We start from the raw sequence: 25155 nt of genomic DNA on the forward strand, positions 1-25155 counted from the left end.
CAACAATCTTCTGCTCATTTCATCACTTGTGGTAAGAATAAAAATATTTCTGATTAGAGACTTCTTAGTAAAGAACCAAACAAAAACTTACACGTTATACTACAGCTGAACCAAAAAAAACCCAAAACAACAGAACACATAAAAAACCCTCCAAAAGAATAGACAATTTATTATGCCAAAAGACCTAGAGCCAACTTCTGTCATAACAAATCTATGCATAGTCCTAAACGTGCTGGGAATTTCCCACTAAGCATTGTTTAGGTATGAAGGAAAACAGAAGGAACAATGCATTTGATAGTTTATAAATAATCATTTCAGGTATTTTTTGAAATAATAGCTTCAGATACTTTTACAGTTCAGAGAACAAGTAAAGAAAGAAACCAAACAGAGTGCTTATCACATGGAAATGTTAGTAGTTAATAAGTACCCATGTTTCCATGTGACTAAATGTATGAGAATTAATGTCACACTGGTTTGCAGAATTCCTTATGTGTTTATTTCTAATTATGTTGCTTAACAGCCACCAGTAAAGCAACTCCACTTGTTACCTATCTACTGGATAGGTGACTATTAATAACTCACAATAAATTTCTCCCATCTACCACAAGGAGACCACAACAAATTAATAAAAATTCTTAAGGACATAAGGAAAACAACACAGATATGACAATAGCTTACTTTTTATTTTGGTGTTTCAGAAACATCCAGGTAAGTTCCTGCTATAAGATAAATAAATATCTCCACTTGTTCCTATAAAGCGTAAAGAACATTAATCCACTCTGGCAACTATTCATCCTAATACTATAACCTATCTATGTATATTTAGACAGTATGAATTTTCTTTGTAACATTGTCATTATTTTGTTTTAAGATAGCCAACCACTCAAGCAGTTTCTCAGTACTCACTGTTCCCTTACCCTCGATTACTATGAGTAGCATGTGTATAGTGTTTGCGTGCTACATGTACCTAGAAAACATAAAAGATAAAATCTCATCATCAAATATATTATGATTTTCCCCTTACTACATAATTCTGTATGTATCAGACATTATTGATGGTACACATTTTGTATTAAAAGCACTGTGTTTCTAGTAAAAGCCTAATATCTCACTATCCTTCGCCTTACTCTGTAATCAGGTGAAAAGCATCAGTAATTTACTATTCTTGACAGAACACTATGGGTCTTACTTTCAGGTCACTATACTCTCACATTTCGTGTAGAAGAAAAAGTTGTGTACACCTTAGGGGGGATGTATACAAAATAAGGAAACCAGCAAAGCAGAAATAATACATGCAGATTTTAATAAACCCTTCGATCCTACCTCAGAAAACACTACCTGGAAAATTAATTCAAATTTTTCTGCATGTAATCATTGCACTGCAGACTGAAAGCTGAGCGAAACAATGAAGAACACAGTAATGTAGCAATACAGTACAGCTGAACCAGGAGTCTGTGATAATCAGCCTGGGAAAACTACAGATTCACTCATAGTAAATAAAAGAGTAAAGTATGTGTTTATTCAAGGACCTGACACAGCTAATTGATATCCTATTAGGCAGAAGATTAGAAAGGGGACAGACTAATGTCACCAGCTGTGAGGCATAAAACTCAAAGACAACACTTTCACAGAGAATGACAAATAAGGTACTATGGAATACATACTTTCATTGATACTTTCCTTCTATACATTAAGAAAGAAGAAACAGTCCATATAGAGAAATATACTGAAGCTATTTGTTGCTATTCTATAATTTACTTAAAACTGACTACAATTTCTTCTAGAACAATTCAAGGGTTTATTGCTTTGAAATTAGGGTCAAAAAATGGAACTGTTGTCCATGACATATGATATTACACTCTATCTATATGGTTGTCACTCAGTAATGTTCAGTGGAAGATAAGTGTACTTCTCCAAGCACACTCTCCAAGTGTACACTCCAAGTTTAATTTAATTAGTATAATTTTTAGAATCTTATCGTTAATATCCTATGAAATCTTTCTCCTTAATTAAGCAATATTGCAGGTCTGAATTTAGTAACTCAAGTAACTCAATATTAAAGGTCTGAGTTTAGGAACTCAAGAGTAGCATTGAGAAACTAAGTATCAGGGACAAAAGAACAAAGATGTATCTTTGTAAGTTCTGAATGGCAGAAATCAGAAAATGCACAAAAAATCTTGAGGTATACAGGCTGTAAACACAAGAAGCAATTTAAAGTATTGCAAATTCTGATTCATTTAAAATACTCAAGGATGTATCTAAGTATGTCATTTGTTGCAAGAACTGGAAATTTGCTTATGGACACATCATAGAATACCAGGATGGAAGGGACCTCAAGGATCATCCAGTTCAAACTTTCTTGGCAAAAGCATAGTCTGATAACATGTTCCAGAACTCTGTCCTGCTGCATCTTAAAAATGTCCAATACTGGGGAATCCACCACTTCCCTGGGGACACTATCCCAATGGCTGGTTGTTCTCATTGTGAAAAATTTTCCCCTTGTGTTCAGCTGAAATCTCCCCAGTATTAACTTGCACTCATTACCCCTTGCCTTTTCCATGAGACTCCCTGTAAAAAGGGAGTTTCCACCTTCTTTGTAGCCACGCTTTAAATAATGAAACATGGTGATAGGGTCTCCCCTAAGCCTTCTTTTCTCAAGGCTGAACAAAGCCAGTTCTCTCAGCCTTTCCTCATATGGCAGGCTTCCCAGCCCTTTGATCACTTATGTCCAGGGGAATGTGATCTAAGTCCTATAGTACCCCATATATGAATTATACTGTGCTGATCAGCACATCAAGTTATGGGTGGGAAATACAGCTCATATGATAGGAGGTTTAAAAAATGGCAGAAGAGCAAAAAGAAGAAGAGTAACAGTAATCATAGGAAAGAGCATTATGGTTAACATAACCTTCAGATTTTTTGCTGGTTTGAATTTTAAGTCATCATTTACAAATAATATAATCTCATTCCAGTTTTCTTCATTTTTTGGTGTACATTTGTCTTTCCTTCTCCTTTCAGTATTAAGCACTGCATTAGGATTGCAACAGTCTCCTCAAAAAATTAAAGACAGCTATGATTAGGTATACTTAGAAAAAGGCTAAACAAATAAACTGGCTAGATAGAACAACCTAACATTAAATACAGAGAAATTAGTCACACTTGCTTAGTAATAGCTGAGGGGGAAAAAAAGGCGATCCAAAGAGAAAAAGGAAGGCTTTACTCTCTTCATCCATGATAATAAAGAACAAAGAATCAGAGCATCTTAAGCCTCAGGTTTTGGTTTCAAGTATGAGGACATAACAACCTGATATGAGGATACACCAATGAGGACATACCATCTCATCAATATTGCTAGCAAAAGTGTCCAACTTCTTCCATTTTAAGTACCTACACCCAGAGGAAAATGTATATATTAAAAAACACTAGTAAAACTAGCATCCATAAATGCATACAAAATGTAGAATGAAGTCAACCCTGCTGGCAACTTCTCCTATGTCGCATTACCATGCAGAGCAGTGCTGAAGCAAAAAGACTAGACAATGCTAGAGTCATCACACTCTTCTGCTTGTTGAAACTGCTGCCTGGGATATTAAAACGCATGGAGTTTAGTTATTGGTGTTATCCAGGCTATCATAAATGAAAATTCAGGTCAGATCGCCACCAAACACTTGGTTGTGCAAAACTCACAGCCAGGAATGAATTTTTATCTGTATTAATTTACACCCATTAGAATTGTAGAATGGTTTGAATTGGAAGGGATCTTTAAAGATCATCTAGTATAACCCCTCTGTCACAAGCAGGGATATATTTTAGAGATCAAGTTGATCAAACCTTACAAGTTCTCCCAAATATTAAAAGGCAGGCACTGTATCTCCCAACTTCTCTTTTCCTAAATCTTCATTCTTACTCTATTTTCCATGGCCTACTATGGACCTCTTGGCTTTCTCCTCTTCCAAAGCTGGTCAAACAATGATTTTGGTTCTGCCTTTGTAGTAATACTGTTTTGAATAATGTTACATGTATAAAAAAAGGCAAATATGTTACAGCAAGAATTATTACAAAGATGGAATTTCCCAGCATCTAGTATGCAAAGTCTGTAGTGTTGGTGCAACCACTGCCTGGCACTCTTCGGTGAAACAGAAGGATTCAATTTTGTTGACATGTACTCAAAACAATTAGAGAGCATAACAGAAAAGAGAAGGGAACAGTACTGATTCCCGATTTTAGTCTCAATTTCAATCTGCTTCTTTATTTTTTTTCCTAAATCAAATTTTCTGATCCAAAATTATTAATAAATTCAAACCAAAGATGTAATTCCTGCCCCTTCAAGAAAATGAGTATAAGGGCACACAGTAGCACAGGGAGATTGCTACAGAAAGGCATTTTTGTTTCAGGTTTTCCAGAATCATTAAAGAAAAATTCTCAGAAATTATAAAACATTAGGTAATTCTTCCAAAACTAACATTTGAATGTGGTTCTTTCCTTTACAGTGTCAAAGTAATGTTGTTTAAGCTCAAAAGATTGAAGGTAGTGTACTTGACTGCCTATTTTTATAGATCTGATTTGAAAAGTAGCTCACCTCCCAGGACCATACCAGCTTGACAGCACTTCCTCAAGCGACATGCTGGACAGTTCTTCCTACGGATTTTATCGACTATGCAGTCATTTCTGCCAGCACACAAATAGTTGTGCTGCCCTGCAGGCAAGAGAAAAACAGGATTAATACTACATTTTCTAACAGGACAAAATTATTTCTGCATATAAATGTCCCAAAAATAACTGAAGATTCAAAAAAGTTGAACCATTAAAGGACTCCTTCATTTTATGCTAATTTCTGAATAATCATGTGTTACTATTTGAATTTGGCCTGTTTAAGAGTGAAACTCCCCATCTATGAAATTCCAAAATACATTAGCAGGCAGCACGAACTACTACCAACAACATTTAAGTAAATCAAGCATGAGGACAGACCAATTTGTTTCTTTCAAACTTATTTTTCCTTGAAGTTATTGTTCCTGGTTTTAAAGAACTTAAGTAATTTTTGCTTGGATTGAAGTGGAGTTTCCAACAGAAAACAGAATGAAAAACTTGGGGCAGTGCAAAAATAGCCTTTAAGAAGAGTAAATTATTCTCTGATTGAGAGGCAGTTTTGTGCTAAACTCGATGAAATACCAGCTGACCAGACGCAGCCAACACAGCCAACAAAGACAAATAGAAGGCAGCTGTAACTTTGTGGTTTAGGTTAGCTCTTAATTATTGTTTAATTCTGAAGGACTATCTTAGAAAGAGTCTGTCATTACTGTATTAAAATGGAATCTCTTAAATGAAATTAGCTTTCAGCAGCGTAAAAAATTGAATTCAGTTGATATCCTCTCATTTTTTTGAACACATGCTTCAATGATATTTCCAAATTTCTAAATTTCATTTCGAGAGAATGAAAATGTATTCTTTAAAATCAGTCACAGAAATTATCAATGAAGTATTAATTTTGAATATATAAACACAGCTAAATAAGTACATAAGTAAGAAGAAATTCACATATAAATTCAAATTAAGCCCAGGTTTACCCCTCAAGGTCTAATTTTAAAATCCCGCCTGTTTGTGCACGTCATCCTCTATTCAATTTCTTAGCAGTACCTAGCACGAAAGTATGAAAACAACAACAAAAAAATATTTTATTTTGAGAGCAATAAATTGGATCAAAAACTTAAAGATAAATCTCAGATGTACCAGTATCATGCATACTTTCTTCACGGAATATTGTGGATGTGGACAGATATCAGTACCAAGCCTTTTAAATTTTCACTGATTTCTAGATCAGTATTACTCTTGAGTTAGCCATCTGATGTCACTAACAGTAAAGAAATCCAAGATGGTTATTCTACTCAGATACTGTTATTCAGCCTTCTTTATAACCCTATTCTGCCATTTCTCTCCACAGAGTAAAATGAACAACTGTTCACCCGTGGCTTTTCTCTACAGAAGAAACACAAACTAAAAACTAATCCTCAAATGAAAATACAGGAGAAAAAACACTCTATTCTAACTAAAGAGCTAGTGTTAAACCATGTGAAACAATGTACTTGTTTCTGTGCTAACATTTTTAAACATTAATAATTTACTCTTACCCATAATTTTAAGAACAACTTGTTTGGATTTAGTGAAAGAAACCTGATTATCTCAAATTAATTTTCATAACAATTTCTTTTTTTGTTTTGCTTAGAAAACATTGAGTAAACAAAAACAGCTGCCTCACCCTTTGCCTGACATCTAAAAAGTACTTAGTAATGCAGCAAATGAAAAGAAATTCTCATTTACTTTTTCCCATTAACTCTAATCCTGGATTTCTTCTAACAGGAAACATTACTGAAAGTATCTGAATGAATAAAAATCTGTCTTGCTTTTGGCAGCAGATCAGTAAACAAAGCACTTATTTTGAAAATTTCTTCCTTGGGATTATTTGCAGTTTTATCTTGTCTTGCTTTGCCTTTATAAGCTGGAAAAGGCATTCAATCTTTTCATAAGCAACAACAATTCTAAAACTCCATTAGTTTAATTAAAATCTGTGAAGCTTATCTCAGCACTGAGGCATTCTGGTGCTTTAATGTACATTTAATTTACAAAGGAATGCTTAAGTGTAGTTAAAGTTTTGTTTGTTCTTGTCTTTGGGGTTTTCTTTGGTCCCCTGAGAGGTGATTTCTTCTGGACTGCTTTTCCAAGGAATTTGTTGAGTCTACACAACATGGTCTGAGTCCATATAACCTGTATCCATTACAAGACCAAAAAATGGCCTATGGATTTCCAGTATGACACTAAATACTTGCAAGCAACTCACAGTGCTATAGGCATTCAAATTGTACTTTTCCTCTCATAATGACACAGAAAAATGTTGATCCACCAAAGCCAATACCATATCAGGAAATATTATTCTTTGAGCACCCAATGAACACTGTTTCTACATTCTAGAATTATGTCAGTATTTAGGACTCACTCTTGAGATGAGTATGTGATTTGTGTACTCAACGCCCAAGTGCATGCTCTAAATACTAAAGGAGGCCAAGAACTGTCTGCTGGAACAGGAAATTATTTGGAAAAACAGAAATTAACACCTTGATTTATACTGATACACTGTATTATTAACCTGTATTATGTACATGATAGTGTTTCAATATTGCACACCTAAGATAAAGCATCACAAATCAAGTTACAAAATTTTAAATTTACAGTTATACATTTAAGTTTAGCTACATTTCTTAAAAAAATTTTCATACTTTAGGGGTTATCAGTAGAGCCAACTTCCACTTCAATTTAAAATGCAGAAATTACTTCATCACATTGCAACCCAAACCCTGTTTATTATAAATCTAAGACTAAAAAAAATTTTTCCCATTTGCAAAACAAATCAAAAATTAATCACAATTAGGAGAACTACTCTTTGATATTCATATGTTGTAAAGTTTCAGATTAGACAAGATTTAATAATCTCTCTACCCAGTGCATTATACACAAGAAAGAAAATCTGTTACTAGAATTCAGGCACGGTAAAATTTGCTTTGATCTTCAATAAGTTAATATTATTTCATTTCCATTTGTTTCATAAACTGTATTTAAAACTCTAATAATGACCAATGACCTAATCTTTATGATGTCTTCACCTAGTTTATTTCCTCCACAATACTAGCATAAAAAAAAAAGAAGCAAGAAAAAGCCAAAACTCTGCCAACTCAACCCTCCCATGAGATTATGGTGACAAAATCTCAGGCACTTCTTGATGGTTATGTTAACCACTTCCATGTTTTCAGGACTATTAAAAAACCACAGTCGTATCCTGCATTTGAATTACACCTTCATATGTGAGTTTTCCACTCCACTGATTTCTACCCCAAGTCTCCTCAACACCTTTCATCCCTAAGTGTATTCCACTCATTCTGATTCAGCTGCAACTTATTTGAAAAACATGTAAGGTTCAATTATATAGTATTTTTCATAGTCTCATCTGTCAATTTTTTTTTTATTATCTCAGTCATCTGATTGCATCTTATATCAACAGAAAAATCTGCATGAACGTACTCATCTGAAATCGCTTCTATCATTGTGCAGAGCAGGGTTCTGGGAAACTGTTACTTACTTGACATTAATATTTTAGGGGCAGCAGCCATCTGAAAGAGAGATGGTGCAAGAAGTAGAACACATGCCAGATGTTTAGTTAATTTCAAAATTATTGGACAATATTTAGTTAGATGAAGATGTTTGGAATGTTTTCATGGGATGCTAAAATATTTATTTGAAAACACATTTGCTATAGCTCAGTCTTTGAGATCATCTATATTTGAACTAATTGTCCTCAATACGTGAGCATTGAAGTTACTAATATGCACGTACTAACAAAGTATCCAAAACCCACTGTCTAGGTAAAATTACCCTTTAATTGGTCATTTGACATTCAGTATCTCTTATATGACTACTGTAATTGTAACCAGGAAAACAAAACAAAACAACTAACCAACCAAAAACCTCAGAAAAGCCAGGATAGTAGTATAATCACTAGAGCATAGGTTTGAAAGTAAAGGTTGGCATTTGCATTTCTTACAAAAATATGAACTTGGGAACTTTCTGGTAACTACCTCATCTTCAGAAAGCTTCACCCAGTGTTAAGGTTTACTTTTCATGTTTACTTTTCACCGCTTTTTGAAAATGCACATGGAGGGTCCCTCTCAACGTATCACTGTATCAGCTTGTGACCAGCTTGGCTGAGAAAATCCAGTTTCATCTGTTGCTCAAATGCTCTAAATTCTTGTAGGATACCATTTTTCTTACCTTCCATCAAAATCCATTTGTGTTAGGAAAGGTGTAAGTTCTAATGAAACAAGTAAACGCGATTTTAAGTACTGTAATGACTGCTGCTATACTGGGAGGTTTTTAATCCAAATAGTGCTGGAAGTAGCATGTACAATGTCTTTAAAAACTGCACTATTTACTGAGTTCACTGACATGCTGTAAGTCACTTAAAATCACTTGAGTAAACTCATGAGTTGCAGAGACTTTGCAGATGTGCAAAATATGGAAACATAAGGCTTTATCTGCACCTGGGCTATCAGATACAGAAGTCAGTTATTTGGGCAAGTGCATCTGTGCTGAACTGCTGCAACCTTGCACAGAAGCAAAGCACTGGTTTGCACACCCTCAGTTCCTCCTATCTGCTAAGAACTGCACTTTCTCAATTCTTTTTTCTCTCTCCCATATATGATTGTCTCCCTGCATCTCTCTTAATTTGCAATGCTTTCGTATAAAATCATCAACTTCTGCAGGACTCTTCTTTGCAGAACATATCATGATGTTTTATTTAGTCTAGTTTTAGATTTCTGTCTAAAAACTGCAGATATGTATTGAATCTCTTTGCAAATTATTTTACTGCCAAATGTCTCCCAATGTCAACTTTTTGCTTCCTGAATGCTAGCTCAAGGTTTTGCTCAATAATTTTCTGACAGTATGTTTTACTTCTTATATTTTTTAAAAAATACCAATTAAATCAATAGGTTAAAAAAAAAAAAAAAAAAAAAAAACAACCACAAATGAATTCTGGAAGCCCACAGTAACCATGGGTTTAAAATTTTAAAAATGGAAAATAAGTTCACCTGTATACCTCAACTAAATATAATGATGCAGATGTAGCTTTTTAGCAAAACTGACTTCTGGAAGCTAAGACAAAGGACTAGGCTAGTCCTTAGCTTGTCAAAAACCTGACTTGTCAGAGAAATACAGGGTAATCCTTACCCTGAACATGCTCTGACAAGTCAGGTTTTCCACAACTAGGCAAACAGTCCAGCCTAATAAAATGGGAAGCACAGCTAAATAGAGTTTTGCCCAGATCTAAATGTAACACTCTTCTATTTACAGTTTTTCAATATGTAAAACAGCAAATGTGGGTTGAATTTACCTCTCACTATATGGGATTATGAGCTTTGGTCTTGGACAACTAGGAATCTATACTACAGAGTTTGTAATACTGAAAATGCACACTTCATGTCCTCGTATACTATTATATGCCATTACAGTCTCCAAGATTCCACACATCTCAAATAAGAATTTTTTTAATCATTTAATACCAATTTCATTTCTGTGGTAATGTTTTTGATAAAAATAAAAGAAGTCACTGAACAAAAACTTCAGACTCTAGCCAACTACCCAAAAAACACATCATCCAGTAGCTAGTGGGGAACTCGGTCCCCATTTCCCTCTTTGCCCACTGAAGTAAAATTCTCATTCCCAAGTCTTAAGCAGGTGTCCTGACTACTACTCTGTAGTCCATATCGGCATAAAGACCTGCTATTCATGCAAGTGTGCTTCACAGCAAAGAATGTAGGATTCAATGGACCAAAGAGGACAAAGAGTGATAGCAGAATAACTTATGAATATGTTCCATCCTAGAGTCTAACTGAAATAATGTGGAATTTCTTTCTTCATAATAATATAGTTCAAAGTGAAAGCAATAAAGAATGATTGCATTCCAGGTAACCCAACTGTATGGTCAGGGTAGCATAGAGAGATTGTTTTATTCCCTTCAGGCATTTGGAGAGAACAAACTTAACTCCTATATCCTGAGAGAGTGCCTTTACTTATCTACGTACTCTACAGTGGGGTTCAAGATGACAACAGGTATTAGTAATTTATCTTTGTGAAACTAGTCTTTCATTCATTAGCCTTACTCACATGTGATGAAAAAAGTGTTGAGTAAAAACATTTTGTTCAAAGAGAATGTAAAACTCCAAAATGTTCATTGTTAAGTTAAACCTGATGTTTTCCTATAGTGTATTTTGCTTTGGTGAACATATTTACAAGTAAGTTCTGATGTTTGACAACAAACTTTCGGTATTCTTCCACTCCATTGACTGCTGGTTTTAAGCAGGTACTGTCACAGTCATCTGTCAGGCTTTTTTGCTAAATGGGCAAAACAAAGTTGATTTCCCTAGAAGGGAAGCACCATTTTCAAAGCACCATGTACCTTGCACTGTTTTCCTTCTAGTCAACAAATCACTTTCAATGTCTCCAACATCTCTGATTGACTCTTTCCTTCTCTTGTAGCCTGATCTGAAAAATCTTCCTGCCTTTTGCTGTGAATCCTGCAGTACCATTGTCTTTTTCCTTCCAAAATCAATTCTCCAAGAGAGCAACCTGTGCAACTTTTTCATGATATCTACAAAACAGAGCAATTAAATGTGCCTATCCTGTTTTCATTCATTTCTGGACAGAGCTAGAAGTTACAACCCTTGTAGTTTTTTATCTTTTTACATTTCCCTGTCTGTTCCATCACTTTCAACAAGAAAAACAAAACAAAACCCATAGAAAAACAAGATGAAGCAAAATTAATAATTCAGAGAAACTATCATGAACTGCAAAATTAGGAATGTTGTTTCATACTGATTTTCAATTGGTTTGACCAAACTGCTTAGCACTGTAACAACTTGAATCTCATAAAGTCTTTGAGTCTAAATACGGGAACTGACAACAAACATTTTCCACAGCTAATACCATTTAGGAAGAGATGGTGGCTTCTTCAAGTAAGTATTTTCAGTTCTTTTTATGGTATTTTGTCACAAGTACTCCTTAGTCATAATTTTTAATTAACTACATCACTGATATAAATATGTAAAATAATGGAAGTGTCAGCATTGTTGTCAGTAAGGGTCTATTTCTTACAAATATAGAGCATGGGATTTGGACACAAAACCAACTTTAAAAACACACCAACTATTTCAGAGGTATACATTATTAAAGTAAAATTTGTTCTTCTTTTGATCCCTGAGTATGATATTCTTTTATCAACATAAGCTTTATATGTGCATTTTAGTCATCCCATTATTCTGATTTTACTGGAAGTATCATAGCACATTGCCATGATAAGTTTTTTTATATACATTTTCCTTATCCTTGACTTGTCCTACAACTGAACCAGTGGGACAGGGGTACTGGTAGTAAAGGTGTATATGTAATAACAGTAGAAAAATCCGGAAACATTAGCAGCAGAAAAAAGCAATGTGCAAAAAATCCCCAGTTATTGCTGCCTGTTGACTGAAACACCTTAGATTGATTTGATTCTATTTGAGTAAATAGATTCTAAAGAATAGACATCCATCAAAACAAGCAGCATACACTGCCTTCTTGGGCACAAGAGCAAAACAGGCACTTCAAGATTCATTTACCTTGAGTAAATGTCTAAATTTTGGTTCTTTAATAGCCTATTGCTCTTCAAAGGACATTTAAAGAGATTAGCCCAAATACAGATGTTCACATTGTAATGCCTGCAGCTAGGTGAAACAAATCTCACATAAAATATTGTCTTTGAGGATAAGGGATGATGCAATCACAATAGGACAAGAATAGGGTAATATTCTGCTGGACCTCAATGTCCACATGTAACTCTTCCTATGTTTTAACTGCAAAAGACTCCATGTTGTTGCAATGTCCTCAGCTGTTAAGCGACATTAAGCAGCAGCTTAAATGCAGGAGTTGTGGTTAAGTACAACCAGGAAACCTCTGAAGTGCAGTCATATGTCACTATATCATTATTTGCATAATGGCAATTGTAACATATCATCTGTTAAGTCTTTCCATTTAGCACTTTCTAAAAAATCGCTCCTTACTCGTAGTACATCATGAGTAATGTGGAACAGATAAACAGCTTAGGGAGATGGACAACATAAACCCCAACTCTATTTTTAACATATAAGTTTTACTATAAATACTTATATTAATATACTTATGTTATATAATCTACAAGTATTTTAATACTTAAAGCATTATTTTTATATATCAAATAATATAATTATAACCTATAATACTTTATATATAATACTTAAAAATAAGTGATACTAAGTGAGTATTTTATATGCTTATGATATTATATGTTTATGATATTATATGCTTATGATATTATGATATTCTACATAAACATATTAGCTACTCTGGTGAAATCAGTGGGATCATGTCACCAAATGCAGACAGGATACATGCTCAGTCACTTTTTTATACTCAGTGCTGAGAAATAGTTACTGCAGCACTGTTAGAGTATTGCTATTTCCACCCTAAAGTATGTATTAAAAATAAGTCAGTGAATTTCTTCCTAAAATTTCGTTTCTCTCCATTCACTATAAAGTGAACTTCAGATGAGCAGCTCAGGTTACTCATATTGTGCACATGTGAAATTAGAACAGAGTATTAACAGCTCTGACCAGTCAGTTGCTGGTGCTCTTTAAAGCATGTAGTTTTACACTATCTGGAATAAGTAGTATTCCACCTGAAAAGATGTTTAAGATAATATTTGATACTGTTTCTAAAACACTGTAAAAAGTTAAACGAAAAAATTTAATAATTGGCATTTCTGCAGCTGATTATGTTCTATGCCATGTCTATTAGGAAAACACTAGCAAGTCATGATGAGAGCAGTAGGAAGCCCAGCATTAGCACAAGAGCCAACCAGAAAAAATGCTACCTTAGCTCGCTCAATCATTGTGCCTCATACAAATCCATTCACCAAACTGCTGTTTATCAAATAGCTGGACAGCAAATATTTTTGAAGTCAGAAGTATGATGAAGATATACAACTGCATATCAGATGCAGATTTTCTTCTTTTCCTGTTCATGATGCAAATTCTTTGAACTCACAAAAGTGACATTTTCCACTTGTATTACTTTGTATATTTGAATTTGAAAATACACTTAGGTTATTGCATGGTAACATATTTTGGCTCCATGCAAAATAAAAGAACTTCAGTAACATTAAATCTGTCATACTGAGTGAAAAGCATTTTTATCTCTCAACTTATCCAGTGTATGCTTTGTGTGTTTGTATGTTTCTATTTCATGAAAATTTCATCACTATAGGTTTACAGTACATGCTGTACCAAATTCTGTTCCCAACATCCAGTCTGAAAAGTTGGATTAAAAATTAGAAGTCCCTGCTGAGTTATGAGACAGGTGTTAAAGGTTCCTTTTTCTCCTCATTTTCACAGCCGAAAAGGTCTCTGTGGTGTTGCATTTCTCTTTGTTTTCAAAGAGGATTTTCTACTACTGGTTAGTCTTTTATTTTTTTTTTTAAATACTTGGTATGTTGTATCATTTTACATTCTTTAGATATGGAAAAGCACAATTGTTTAGACAAGCAATTTTCCTTATGCATATTATTTCACTACTTACATAGTGAATCACACTGTCATCACAAAACTGCCTATCATAACACTGATAAAATTTAGATAAGCTTTATCAGAAATTTTGATTGAAGTCATAAACAGCCTTCTTACTGTGTAGGTGTAGCTCCTCATCAATGCCTCCACTGTACCTCTCCATACACAGATAGTGAAAACTCTGATGGAAGTCCTACTTTCTGTTTATCAAATTCAGGTCTCAGAGAGAGGCAAAGTTCACACTTGGTCAGTTAAATGTTACCTACTACACATGCTTGAGCTTGTTCCCTGATGCCATTGTCTGCAAAGAGTTGCTAGCCTGAGCTTGAAGTACATATTAAAACTAGAAAAATTTGCTACTCAATTAGTTGATCAATTTTGAAATAGTTTTCCAGGTTTAAACAAACAAAGAGATAGTTTCTGACCAACCTCCAGTAATATCATCCATTCAAGTTGGCCTCAAACTCTTCGGGTTTGGGCAACTGCTTTTCCTTAGACATTGATAATATAAACAAATTGCACATATAAATACAGAACAAAAATGAGAAGTGGAACTTTATTATAGGAAAAACAGGACCTTAAATTTTTCTCAGGATTTCGTTAATTTTAAATTTTAATTTTAAAACTACTGCAAAGGAGGCACTTTCAGCAAGAAGGCAAGAATGCAGGCTACAAAGAAATCACGTGTTAGCAACAGTGTAACTCCAGAATCCCAAAACTCTAAATATTGGGTTCCTCTTCAGGGGCAGACATTTTTACCATGGTGTCCACAACCACTTTGATCATAATTATCCTGCATGGTTTTACATGAAGGAATTTTGTAAGACATTACTAATGACTGTTTGACAATTTAGTGCTAAAAATCTTCATTCTCCTAATGCCCTGTTAGAAATATTCTCCTCTATTTTTTGTTGCCATGAATGAGGTATATTGGTAGCACTTAAATAATGTCTGATCATCAACAGCAAATTACTTTGCAAACATAGTAATTCTACATACTGGAAAGTATTTTGAATATTATTTCTGAATTCTTTTGATTGCTAACTACAAACTTCTCGTCACTCTCAGCTCACTGATAAGGAACGGCACTACCCCATCAAAATACTGAATCCAATTTTGTCTTTTCAAATTTCTTAACTGAGTATAAAAAACACTAACTTTTGTTATTTTGAATATACTTAAAGGAGAACTTTAAAGCTTTTTTTAAAAGCCTTGCAATTTGTTTGTTCATTAAGTGAATCTACAGACTGGCAAATCAGTTATTTGTAAGAGTCCACTGGAAAATGTACCACCTCTAAATGCAAAAAAAATGTTTCCTAAAAAAAATGCCACCCTAATATCTTTGTCCTTTTTCTTCTACCCACTTGCAATATTACCTTTTTTTCATATCTGCTGTACTACAGGTTCCCAAAAAAATGACTTGCATTTTTGTTTAACCTTACTTCAAGATTCTGCCTAGAGAAAAATGTGTTTATTATATCAACACCAACCTTTTCTTCATGTATATATAGACACATATGGGGAACCAATAACCCAAAAGATAGTAAATATCTACAAAATCATATATATATTTAAGAATTCAGTGCCAACAAACCTTCTAAGTAATGTTTGTGATCCTCACACAACTCTGACCCCCTGTTAAACTACATGTGTGTCTCCTAGTTACATTCATATGTATGATTAAATCACAATTAGTATAGAAACATTTCTAGGTTAGCCTACACAGTTCTAAATGATTGTTCAGTCTGAGTATTTTAAATCAGCTCAGGTTTCATTTCAAAAAGATTAGAGATGTAAAAAACAGAGTTTTCTGGATAACATAACAGTCCATTTTATCCAAACAGAAGCATTTAACCAATACAGTACACACACCAGGGAAGGTAAAATAAATGGTGTATGAATAGGACAGTTTCTGTGAAAAAAAAATTACAAAAATTACATAGGCTATTTGATTTGAAACAGCCAACGCATCTGAAATCACAGAAGTAATTAAGATAAACGACATTTTCCAACAAATTTAATACTACTATATTATTTACTTTCTTATCTACACACTTTGAATAATCCACAAAAAAACTTTAAGAGGTTTCTATTATCAATTTATATGCCTTCTTGACATTTACCATTAAAATACTTTTGGTAAACAATAATAAGATATGTTTTTGAGCAGGTTCACCTACCACACAAACACAACTGGATACTAAATTAGGAAGGAGAAGAAATCTAAAAGTGATAGAATTAAATTCAAAGAAAAAATTGCAATATTATTTTACAGGTGAAAAGCAAAAATAAAACCTATTTTAAAATATGGCACTCATATATTACACTACACTCCGTATTAGAACTTCAGCTTCCTGACTTTTTTTTAAAAAAGCATATGGTTGACGTAGCAAAACATAGAAAAAAAAATGTGAAGCCAAACCAAGGGACCAGCTAGCACAGCCAGTGAAACTTTAATGTACTCCTGAGACTTGCACTCTAGAGCCTTGCAGCCTAACACATATGTTTCTAACAACTTTCTCATGAAACCCGTTTGAATGTATTAGAGAAAATGCGACACTAGCTCAAAAGTTCACCTAGACCACCTAGTCCAATGTTATCACTTTGCAAATATCTAATATGTTAAAGGAAGAACATGAGCATAAGCTTAAAGTAGAAAGCAACAGCACACTGAAACAAAAATTCTAATGACATTAGTTCGCTAAGCTTTTACTTTTCCAATTTGAAAAGTAATAAACTCTATAAAGCTGAAGAAATTATGTATCACAACAAGAAAATACATCATACAATTTTATTATTTGAAGGAATCCTATCCATTGTAATAATGGTTTTGTTAAGTATATGGAACAGAAAATTGAATATCCTAGTTCTGACAGGATCAAATAAAAATCAAAAAAGGAGAAAAAGTATAAAAAGTAGAAGACTTTGTTGTACTGCTTCATTTGTTGAACTATATAAAACAATCTGCTCTTGTATTAATATTTAAAATCTCAGTGGACAAGGCATATAAAACAATCCAAAAAGAAAATAATAAACATAGGTATTGCTACTGATTTACTAAACCTACAGTTTGAGTTTCTAACTTAACATCTATTTAGAAAAAAATTCAAACACGATTATTGTTTTTATTACTTGAAATAGTTCAGTGAAATTTCAAATACTTCCATGATTCTCAGGAAACCAAAACTCTGCATCCTGCAAGCAAGAAAAATTCCATGACTTCAAAAAGAGAACAAAGCCAAAATAAATTCTTATCTGCTTATCATTGGTTCATATTTGCAATATTTTCCTTTGAGCAGTATTTACACTTTTTAAAACAAATTGTGTAATACACAGTATTTTTATGAAACTACCTGAAATGACTAACTGATAAGCAGTAATATAGCATTTAATAGCAAATAAGTAAAGTAAAACAAGTAATACTAGAAAAATCAAAAGTGGAATAATTTTGTCAGTATTCACTGTAATATTTAAACAGTCAACAAAAAGAATTTACTACAGTGATAATATTTATAAAGACGAACAATAAATAAACGGTATGTCCTTAGCAGTGCCTAGAAGATATATTTCAGATAATTAGGAACAATGGCATTATATAGTACCTTCCATTGCCCTTTTAAAGAAGACTTTACAGCTTCCACAGGTAAGTACTCCATAGTGGCAACCAGAAGCCTCATCACCGCAGATGAGACAAATCTTCTGGGGTAGTGATTCAAAACTGTACTGAGAACTTTGGCTGGCTTCTGTATCTGGCCTTCAAAAGAAAGAGGATTAAGAGAAATGAAAGATCTGGTTTTGCACGGTTAACTACTTACCTGTATTGATCAATTTTATACTAAAAACTTTATTTTAAAATTTGTAATCAAGCTACAGAAGGACAAGAAAAAAATAAAGTATGACTGCCTTTCAGCGTAAGGGTTTGTCTCTACTATGCACTATAGGAAAGCAGTGGGCAAAAAGCATAAAGTTGTATTTTAATCCATTTAGCTTAAAAAGGTATTATCTAGAAACTTTTTGCTAAAATGTTCATCTTCCTCAGATCAACAACTCTAGTGAGTGGAGTCATAGTGACTGATACTCTTTTTTCCTGTACAGAGACAGAATCAGATAGAAGTCAATTGAATTTCAAAGGCCTCTTTCACGTGGGAAATAACTAAATCTCATCTCAGCTAGAAAAGTCTTTAACAATCAGTTTATCACCCCCCATTCAGCTGCAGCATTCTCAGCAGTAACTAACTCTGATGGGGATATATCAAGGATATTTCCAATTTCTCTCCATCAAAAGGCACAGACTAAGCGAGGTAACCACTGTACTCAGAAAAAATAAGGGATTTCTGCTGAAAATGTAACATTATATGTACGTATTTTTGCACGTATTTCTAGGTAACAAACATCTCGCCATGATAGCACCCAATTTCATTCTAGCAAATCAATATACAAGCGTTTCTGTTTTCTATTTTGTGTGAAATCAACTGTTCTGTTTTTTTTCAAATCGTAAATAAAGTTTTGGAAAATATTTAGGTATTGATGAATATGGTCTCGCTGCCAGTGAGGGTAATCTGGAGAACACTCTGCACCCCCTTTCTGGAGCCGGGCACTGGCTCGGTCATCGGACGGCACTGAAGCACCGCAGCGACAATAAGTCATCGTCTCCTAGAGCGTTACAGCGCCTGAAAGAGCCGCGAGGTGCCAGCTGCTAAACTGACACTGTGCCAGTCTCACACCGCCCTAGACACCCCGGCGTGCTCGAACAGCGAGGAGAATGGAAACGGGGGCTGCAGGTCTGCCTAAACACCCAAAAAGGCCTTAGCCGAGAGAAACTTCGCCCACCCTTGCCTCGGCACCCCCGGAGCGCCCATCCCGCGGCACGGCCGCCGCTCCGGAGCAGGAGGATGCGCGGAGCTTTCCCACCGTTCAGCGCGACCTCCCGACCCCGTCCCTCGGCGAGCGCCTCGCCCGCTGCCGGTCGCCTCCTACCGCGCGTAACCGAGGTAGGGCGGGCACAGCTGGGGCAAGCCGCTTCCTTCAGCACGGCGGCGGGAAGCCCAGGCGGCTGTGCCCGTTGAGCCCCAGGGCCGGGTAGAGCCCCGGCGGCGCGGCTGAGGTGGAAGGGAGGCTGTCGGGCGCAGCCGGTGGCCCATAAGCGCTGGCCAGGAGGGTGGGCTCCGCCTTGTACAGGACGCACTCCAGTGAGGACTCCTGCCCGGCCCGCGGAGCCGAGGGGTAGTCGGAGCAGCCTGCCGCGGGGGTGGCCCTGCCGCCCGGGTACCGGGTGGCGAGGCCGAGACCCTCCTCTTTGATCTTCAGGACGGGCTGGAAGTCGCCGTAGGCGAAGGATCCTTCCTTGGCATCCCCCGTGGGGAAGCCGTACCCCGGCAGGTCCGGGGCGGGGGGCGAGCATCGCGGCACCCCGCCGCCCTCGTACTCCGCCCCGTCCAGCAGCTGCCGCGTGCGGGAGGCCAGGAAGGCCGAATTGAGGGGCAGAAGCGGCACGTGCAGGTATTCCTGCCCCGGGTCCCCTTCCCGGGACCCGCCAGGCAACGCCACAAGCCCCGGGGCATCGTCCTTGGGGGCCGCGGCGGGACCCTCCGCGCCGCCCCCCGACGGCAGCTTGGCGGCAGTCAGGGCATCGCCGGGAGGCCAGAGCGGGGCGGGCCGCGGAGGGGGCTGCGACGGACCGGGCGCCTCTGGGGCCGCTTCGCTCGCCTTCTGCGAGGGGCCGCGGCTCATCGGGCCGTCGGGCGCCTCCGCTGCCTCCACCTCGAAGAACGACCAGGGCGCCGCGGCCACGGCGGAGCTGGCATGAGCCGTGGGAGCCAGAAAGGTGTCCAGGACGGTGTCCAGAGAGTCCTTGTCCGAGAGGGAGCCGCTCCCCGGCCGGTAGGAGAAGGAGTCCCGGCCCTCCTCCTGTCCCAGATGCTGCTGCCGCGGCTCTTCCTCCTCCTCCCCTTCCTCCTCCTCCTCCTCCTCGTCCTCCTCCTCGTCGCTGCTCTTGGGGTAGAGCAGCCCGTCCAGGGAGATGTCAATGGGTTCCGCTTCCCTGCGGAAGGGGTCTCGGCCGGGCTGTCCTTGCAGCAGGACCGCCCCGTCTCTGGCAGGCGGAGGCGCTGTGGGCTCCTTGGCCTTCACCTCGGTCATGCTGGCGCGGGTAGCGCTGAACACCGACGAGTCGGCAGCTGGGCAGTGGCGGGGGGCGGGCGGCCGGGCGGTGCAGGATGCGGGCGGCTCTTCACATCCTCGACGTGTCCGCTGCGGCCGCGGCACAGGTCCCGCTCACATGGTGCTGCTTTCGCGGGGGTGGCTCAGCCCCGGTCCCTGCCGCCGGGAGAGGGGTGACACGAAGCCGGGAGCGGTGCAGCCTGGAGAGGAAAAACGATGGCAGCGTGTGCAGAGGGCAGGCAGGAAGGCAGGGTTCCCGCCAGGCTCTGGCGGCGGCGGGCGGGATGCCGCTCGCTGCCCCCCGACTCCGAGCTCCGCTGGTCCCTGGACTGCTTCCCACTGCCCGGGCGGGCTGGCTGCCGGCTCCACGCCCCCTCGTCCGTCCCTCCCTCCCCGCCCCTCTTCGCCGCCAGCTCGGTCCCTTACCAAGGGTCTGCGCTGCAGGGCACGGGCTCGCCCCTCCACGTCCCACCTCTTTCCGCTGCCTCTGGGCACCGCGGCTCCCCCAGCAGCACTTCCATCGGCTCCACCTCCACTCCACCTTCCCCTGCCTGTCCTCCCCGTCGCTCGCCGCGCGCATCCCTCTCGTACCTCATCCGGCACCCTGTGCCTTAGGTCTGCGCTTTTTGACCTATCCTGGCATTCTCTCTGTCTTCTCATCCTTTTCCCTCAGCTCCAGGGTCGGTGCTCCGTCCTCTCGCTTCACCATCCCCAGAAGCGCAACTCTGGGCAAGAGGCTATAAGCCTCTGGTTAGGTCGCTGTTTTGGAGAGCAGAGAACAAGACAAGCTTTACTTATCTGCAGTTGACAATAGTATAGTCTTCCTTTTGTCTGTTTTTCACTGTTCTCTTCAGACGTTCACTGTAGTTTTTCGTGGTTGAGCTCTGTTACCAATCCTCTTCTAGGATCCATTTTCCAGTAGCAAAGAAACCGAGGCATTGTAAAGCTCTTTAAATTACATTAAGGGATCTCAAAGCATCCTTTGCTCCAAGAAGAACAATGTCTTTTCTACAAAAGGTTTGGAAAATGGGGCATTCTTTGCTTCTAAACTTTAATTACTTCATCAGGGGCATGAGAGGATGTTGAAAAGGGACCTTGTTTACAGGAGCTGGCTGGCCAGCCTGCATATAGCAAGTTATAATTCAGCCCAGGTTAGTTCTGACCAAGAAACTGTCACCAGCTAATTGCTGCCTGGCATTTTGTATAAAATGATGGCTTTGTGGCAGAACCCATTCAGCTCAATAATACAGCTACTAACTGAAGGGGGAAAAAAAGGCAACACAACCCTTAGTATATTTTTATTATATAGAAATACAGAAAAGAAACCTGTGTTGAAAGATACGAAGAATAGATTGGCAGAGGAGTAGTGACTTTACGTGGAATCAGTATATTTCTGATGTGTAGAGAAAAGTATGCTGTTACATGATCGATTGTGATCTGTAAGTATAGCATGCTTTTCTGAAAAAAAATCTTTTTTCCACAAAACTGTGATCACCACGAAATAGTTGCTTTTGTTATTTTACTTTCAAAACATTTTCAGACTGAATAGGACAGCTTCTCGGGGAGAGAAATATAACTATTTGAAATTATTTCAGTAGCATTTGAAATCATACAGGGCAAGTTTATAGAAGCAGTGGCGTCCCATAAACACTCCTCAATGTGGTGTGTAGTTTCTACTTTATTCTTGGTAAAATACTACTGGCTTATAGACTGCTTTGTGAGTCTGCCTTTTATTCCTTCAAGAATAAACAGAAGAAAATCTTTATTTTTTTAGTATTTAAAAGAATTAAGGCAATGTGATAATAACTAACATTTTAAACCTCAGATGTTATGTGGGCACCTCTCTATACATTTAGGGGGTTCTACAGAATAATGCACCTCCAAACATACTTGTTATTAGGAGTATTTCTCGAACAGCAGTATTTCACTCTGTAGATATTCCAGGGAAAAAAACTATTTGAGTAGCAAGTACCAAGAGTTGAAGATGTTTTCACAAAACCTGTCAGTGGAACCAATGTAAAAAGAATTATTTGAGGAGCTACCTAGTTCTGTTATGACGTGACATTAAACAAATAATTTGAAGTGCTTTTCTGGTTACCAAATTTCTCTTTTTCGTGCTACAGTATTTCTCTTTTCTCCCAAACCTGCCTTTTCTCAGAAGGGAGAGAAGTTCCTCTCCAGTACTGTTCATCTCCATGCTCTTTTTGGTTTTCCCCTGATGTTTTCATGCTTAGTCAGCTAGTTGTCACGCCTTTTTATTGCCACTGCTTTGCTTTCTCATTTCCACTTCCCTATATGCACCCAGCATTCATGGTCTGCTGCTTTACAGACATGTGCTCCACAGACATGTTTCCTTACAGTGACTTTCCTTCTTCCTACTCCTTCAGGACTGGGAGAGGTAAAGAGCCACAGATAGCCTGAAGAGGGGTCCTGAAAGGAAAGCATCATTGAGTAGTTTCCGCTTGTCTACTAAAATTCTACTCTAACAAGGCCATGTGACTGTAAACACCTACATGTTCACCAGAAATATAAATGTTTACTACTTGCATTATTTGTCTAAATGTTAGCAAATAAATGTTGTCCAGGTTTTCTGCTGTCCTGATTTCATTTTTATGACCTGACAAATATACTAATTTCTTTAATAGTAGCAGTAGTTATGCTGAATTGTCATTATTTAAGGAAAATATTTTGGGTTCTTTATCTTTAGAAAATTTATTTGACTTTTAATTTATACTGGCTTCACATGATTTCTATGAACTTTCACTGGAAACTTTTAGTATTTTCTTTAGATTATTCTACCTATAACCCTCATGCCCCATCCCTGGAAGTGTTCAAGGCCAGATTGGATGGGGCTTTGAGCAGTGTGATCTAGCAAGAAGTGTCCCTGCCCATGGTAGGGGGATTAGAAAGAGGTGATATTTAAGATTCCTTCCAATCCAAATGATTCAGTGATCCATTTGTTTCTTTTGCTCTTAGATTTTCCTACATCACTTGGATGCTTTACCTGATATTACTATGATATCACAAGTTTTTAATTAGGAACATTTCAAAGTATGCCTTATCAAATTTTTTTACGTTCTACTGTTGTTGTTTCTTAATTCTGATTTATTCATTTTGTTGTTGTGTCAATCAACATTACAGAAAAACAAGTTTTCTTATGGTGTTTCCACAGCTGATTTTCGTTTGCAAGCTATTAAAATTGAAACTGATATTTTCAATTCAGATCTAAAGACATTTTTTTTATTCAATAAGATTTTACTGAATATAAAAATTTCAAAAAGCAAACAGTATGAATGTACTTCTGAATAAACCTATTTTGAAGCAAAAACTAAAACTTTGGAGGGTTTGATTGACAATCTTGCATTTTTTAAATTCAGTCAGAACTTGAAAGTATATTGGAGAGTTCAAATAATTTGTGTCTGTTTTCTTGCTCTGTTCAAAAAATGTGGATGAGTAAAAGCTGTGCTTAACAAAACTGTATTGCTTTGCAGCACAATTCCTATATAAAAGGTCAACAAGAATAGCAATAGAATTATACTGAGAACTCTCATTGTAAAGCCGTAGATTTGCACTTAACTTTTAAGTAGTTCCTAAGCATTTGTTTGGCCATTCAACCCTTCAACTGTGGACTTTAAAGCAGTAAAATTTTTGATAGACCCTTTGAAATATTGCTAATGTTATTGGCTTAAATAAAACCAAAAAATGCTGGGTGAGAAATAGGACAAATACACAGCCTCCTTGAACATTACAAAGATCAAAATCACAAACCTTTTCTATGATGACATTTTCTTAAAAACTTTTGAATCATGGTCTAAAAGTCAACAAAATCTAAGTTCCTGTTCTCAGACTAAAGTGTTCCATTTGCGTGTAAAGAGTGCTCCATATAAACAGTGCCATAAAGTTAATGTCCATACAGGCTTTACTTATAATGACCTCAATATTGTTCTGCACAGCCTGTCGGAAAGCAGAACTTAGAAGTTAAAAATAATGTTGTTTTTTTTCCACAGTTAATGAATGCCTTACAATTTCGTACTATCGTTGCTTAGGATATAGTACAACCAAAAATGTGATTCACATTTTGTAAACAGAGAGAAGGAGAGACTATCTTCTTCAAATAGCTTATGAGCTCATGGTCAAAAAAAAATGGAAAAAAGCAGCTTGTAAAAGGAGATGTTTAGAGGTTTTTGCTTCTATTCAGAGAAATAACATTTTTATTTAAAACAAATAGACCTCTGTAACTGCATTTTGCAATTTCTCAACTGTGAAAAGCCCCCACGTTTTCAGTGTGTGGTGTAGAGGATTAAAACGTAGTGTCATATAAATAACAGCATATTCTTGTTATGTTACAGGTTTTGGAGCTATGTACTTCTGTGATTGCATCCCTATCCTGTAAAAATGTAGACCCCTGGTTAACAGGCTAAAGTTCAGTTAAATTAGGAAGCCAGCAGACATTAAATGTGCACTTCTCGGAGATCATGATTTTGAAGTACCAGCTGAGTCATGGAAGCACTGGGCATCAGGGATGTGATTTGATGGTAAATGCGCACATCTAAGATGATCGGGTTTCTGTAGTCATGTAAGAGTCATAGGGATCTGTAGGGACCATTTTCTGGAGCTCTTCAGAGACACTTAGTGTTTTATTAAAGACATAAAGGACATCTGTGATCTGAAGCACTCTAAAAGCCATGATTTTTTGGCAGTGCAATGTCAATGTCTACATGAAAAGATCTGAATCTAGTCTTAAATCCTTAAAATGCAGTATCAATGTGCTCTACTACAATAATTGAAAACATTATAGGAATCATAGTTTCAGAAA

The 25155-nt window shown here is 37.4% G+C and overlaps 1 protein-coding gene across 1 annotated transcript in view; it reads right to left on the reverse strand.

Annotated features, from left to right (window-relative positions):
- Positions 1-20318, reverse strand: part of PGR (progesterone receptor) — a 35253-nt gene extending 14935 nt beyond the window's left edge. Inside the window, 4 exon segments of the mRNA XM_018070991.3 lie at positions 4580-4696; positions 17783-17934; positions 19158-19198; positions 19200-20318. Of these exon segments, the coding sequence (XP_017926480.3) occupies positions 4580-4696; positions 17783-17934; positions 19158-19198; positions 19200-20318 (1429 nt within the window).
- Positions 20319-25155: the final 4837 nt, after the last annotated feature.

This window comes from Manacus vitellinus, unplaced genomic scaffold (assembly GCF_001715985.3).
Source record: "Manacus vitellinus isolate BGI_N305 unplaced genomic scaffold, ASM171598v3 scaffold_2_pilon, whole genome shotgun sequence".
In the NCBI taxonomy this organism is placed as follows: Eukaryota; Metazoa; Chordata; class Aves; order Passeriformes; family Pipridae; genus Manacus; species Manacus vitellinus.